Source organism: Otolemur garnettii, unplaced genomic scaffold, assembly GCF_000181295.1.
Source record: "Otolemur garnettii isolate 467f Iridium unplaced genomic scaffold, OtoGar3 scaffold00038, whole genome shotgun sequence".
In the NCBI taxonomy this organism is placed as follows: Eukaryota; Metazoa; Chordata; class Mammalia; order Primates; family Galagidae; genus Otolemur; species Otolemur garnettii.
Genome location: NW_003852433.1, coordinates 8,153,130 through 8,156,921, shown reverse-complemented (window position 1 = coordinate 8,156,921; position 3,792 = coordinate 8,153,130). Strand labels below are relative to the sequence as shown.

Here is a 3,792-nt window from a genome sequence, read left to right as displayed (position 1 = left end):
GCTGGGACTACAGGTGTGAGCCACAGCACCCAACAATATATATTAGTTCTTATTTTAAAAATAAAGAAAAGGGTCCAACACTGTGGCTCACACCTGTAATCCTAGCACTCAGGGAGGCCAAGGTGGATGGATTGGGTGAGCTCACATGTTTAAGAGCAGCCTGAGCAAGAGTAAGATCCTGTCTCTAAAAATAGGTGGGTGTTATGGTGGGCACATGTAGTCTCCCAGCTACTTGGGAGGCTAAGACAAGCTGAAGTTCCACTACTTGGGAGGCTAAGACAAGAGAATCACTTGAGCCCAAGAGTTTCAGGTTGCTGTGAGCTGTGATGCCACGGCACTCTACTGAGGACGACAAAGTGAAACTGTCTCAAAAAAAAAAAAGACTTACAGGGGTCCTCAAATTTTTTTTTTTTTTTTTTGAGACAGAGCCTCAAGCTGTCCCCCTGGGTAGAGTCCCGTGGCATTACAGCTCACAGCAACCTCCAACTCCCAGGCTCAAGCGAGTCTCCTAACTCCGCCTCCCAAGTAGCTGGGACCACAGGCGCCCGCCACAATGCCTGGCTATTTTTTTGGTTGCAGCCGTCATTGTTGTTTGGCGGGTCCGGGCTGGGGATTCGAACCCGCCACCTTAGGTGTACGTGGCTGGCGCCTTAGCCAGTTGAGCTATAGGCGCTGAGCCGTCCTCAAACTTTTTAAACAAGGGGCCAGTTCACTGTCCCTCAGACCATTGGAGGGCTGGACTGCGGGCCTATGATGAGTTGGCTGCTAAGCAGGACAAGTAGCAGTAGCAAAAATACCTGGCGGGCAGGATAAATGTCCTGGTGGGCTGCATGTGGCCCACGGGCCATAGTTTGAGGATGCCTGCTTTAGAGAGTATCAATATTACATAAAATATTATTAATAAACTATTATTACAGATTATTAAATGAGAGTAGATGCAGTGTTGGCATGAAAAAAGTCATGAGAGTAATTTAGAGAAATTTCTCTAAGGTTTCCACTTGGTAGAATCATAGTGGCTTTTAGTGTCATTTGCACTTCCAAAGGACCCTGGCCATTTTCACGGTGAGTCACCATATAGGAACATTTTTTTTCTTTTTTGTATTTTTTTTTAAAGTCTCACTTTATCGCCCTTGGTAGAGTACTGTGGTGTCACAGCTCACAGCAACTTCCAGCTCTTGAGCTTAGGCGATACTCTTGCCTCAATCTCCCAAGTAGCTGGGACTACAGGCGCCTGTTACAATGCCCGGCTATTTTTTGTTGCAGTTTGGCCAGGGTTGGGTTTGAACCTGCCACCCTCGGGTATATGGGGCCTGCACCGAACCCACTGAGCCGCCGGCGTCGCCCCATATAGGAACATTTTAAGTATTCAAATCCCTGATCTCATCCAGTTGAAACATGGAGCTGGAAAAGCCATGGATTTAACTGATATGCCTACGTTGCACCTTAAGAAGTTCTCATTATTTCCATCTTTTTCTTTTTGGAGTTACATCCTTCTGGTCAAATTGTTGTCAGGGGTAATGAGAGTAGGCGGTGCAATGAAAAATGCAGAAATGTGTAACAGGAAGCTTCCTGTTACATGATTAATCAGATAGTTTATTTATAGAAGTTCAAAAATACATTATAGGCATATAAGAGTTGGTTGTTCAAAATGTTGCTGTGGTCTTTGAGTTAGTTTCATTAACTGACAATCGGTGATAAGATTCATTAAATATGGCTCGGTGGCTGTGGCTCAAGTGGCTAAGGCGCCAGCCACATACACCTAAGGTGGTGAGTTCGAATCCAGCCCAGGCTGCCAAAACAACAATGACGGCTGCAACTAAAAAATAGCCTGGCGTTGTGGCAGGTGCCTGTGGTCCCAGCTACTTGGGAGGCTGAGGCAAGAGTATCGCTTGAGCCCAGGAGTTGGAGGTTGCTGTGAGGAGTGATGACACAGCACTCTACCCATGGGGACAGATTGAGGCTGTCTCAAAAAAAAAAAAAAAAAAAAGATTTATTAAATATTATGTGCCACATGCTATGCTTAGAACTTCAACTGCTTTAATTAATACTTCCAACATGCATATGAAATAATTTCCTTTTACTCTTAGTCCCCCTTTACAGATTAAAAAAAATGAGGTTCAAACAGCTAATAAAGAATAGTGCTGGTATTTAAATCCAGATATGGCTCTAGCCCCCAAGACCTTGCTTTTTCAACTACTTAGTGCCTCCTCCCTAAGCCAGGGAAACATTTCTAAGGGCCATTTTCTTACCATTAGGATACCTCCTACTCTAGAGGTAGAAACTCTCCCACACAGGAAAGACTACCTCATCTGAGCAAGATACCCCTCCCTGGACAAACACCCTCCCATCCCACTTCATCTCCCCCCACCCACTACCAGACGCACTCACAGCCCCAACCCCTCCCTCTTAAAGGTCTGTATGGCCTGGCAGAGACCCCACTCTTGGGGATAATTTGGAAGGCCTCCCCCTTACTGAAAGCCCCCCTCAATCTTGAGGACACCCTCCGTTAAATATTTCAGAGCAGGGCTGACTATAAACGCGGCCCAGTGCAAAACAAAAACGTGGGGCTCCTTGTTAAAAAATTAAGTGCTTCAAAGAATGGGACTGCAGAGCATTAAACCAAGTTCTGGGACCCCTGATGTGTGACTGCACAGGTGGCTTGCCCGTGAACAGCTGCCCCTGCTTCAGAGATACCCTTTCAGCGAAGGGAGAAGCCACCTCAGTCAGAATTCGTGAATCCTTCCGACCTGTGCTGGGAGGGGGGTCCGCAGGGTGTTGGCGACACAACTTCTTGACATTATCGTTCGAGAACACACCCTGGGACAAGATCCGTGAATGTGGAAACACTTCCCTTGGCTCCTGCAGAAGGTCCTCTCTTATCCCTCGGAAGCAGCCTCGTGGTCCTCGAGACTCAGCCCCGACTCCACCTTCCGGGATAAGGGGCCTCACCTCGTGCGGCCCATTGCCGGGGCAACCGACGCCGTGAGCGGTGCATTGTGGTCTGAAACAAAATGCAGGAGAAAGATCCAGAGGAAACCATTGAGTTCACGGACCAATGGGAGAATTCTGTGGGCTGCGTTACACCAATAGGGACTGAGCGTCGGGGGGCGGGGCCAGTGGGAACGGGGCGGGGCCTGAGCACTAGGCGGCGGCGGCTGGCGTGCGGCTGCTTAGATGCGCCACGGCTTCGGTACCTGTCGCAGCTGTCGCCAGACTTGAGCTGTGCTAGCACCTCCCTCAAGAGACCGTTGCAGTTGGGTATCCCCTTCTTCTTGGTGAGAAAGTCGAGGGCTCCAGGGCGTGTTTTCGCTACCCGCTTTCGCCTCTGCGGTGCTTATCCTGCCGCGTGACCCGCGCTTCCTGAGGAGAAAGTGGGGTGGGGGGGCGTCGTCCCCGGGTGGTGCGGGCCGGGCGTGGGGAGTTGGCGCCTTGGGGGCGCGGCTCACACCCCCAACTCCTCAACCCGTTGCCTGGGTCTTGTTCCTCAGGTAACCATGTGCGATCGAAAGGCCGTGATCAAAAATGCGGACATGTCGGAAGAGATGCAACAGGACTCCGTGGAGTGCGCTACTCAGGCGTTGGAGAAATACAACATAGAAAAGGATATTGCGGCCCATATCAAGAAGGTGAGGATGGGGTGCGGGAGCCCGGGGAGAGTCACCACTGGGAGAAGGGAGTTTCTTCTCTCCAACACGGCGTTCCCAGGGCGCCTGATAGACCCTTCGGCGCTCTCTGGGCGGCTCAGGGCGTAGAGGTTTCCAGAAAGGACGCGAATGAATTATGCGCTCCTCT

General features: G+C 50.1%; 1 protein-coding gene across 2 annotated transcripts in view; it reads left to right on the top strand.

The window, feature by feature from the left end:
- Positions 1–3,110: 3,110 nt before the first annotated feature.
- The window catches only part of DYNLL1 (dynein light chain LC8-type 1), a 2,792-nt gene continuing 2,110 nt past the window's right edge, over positions 3,111–3,792 (top strand). The window contains exons 1-2 of one of the 2 annotated variants that reach the window (XM_012805244.1): positions 3,111–3,275; positions 3,489–3,626. In XM_012805244.1, coding sequence (XP_012660698.1) covers positions 3,495–3,626 — 132 coding nt within the window. In that variant the 5' untranslated portion in view covers positions 3,111–3,275; positions 3,489–3,494. The remainder of the gene's footprint in view (positions 3,276–3,488; positions 3,627–3,792) is intronic. The other variant, XM_023513325.1, reaches the window with a different exon arrangement.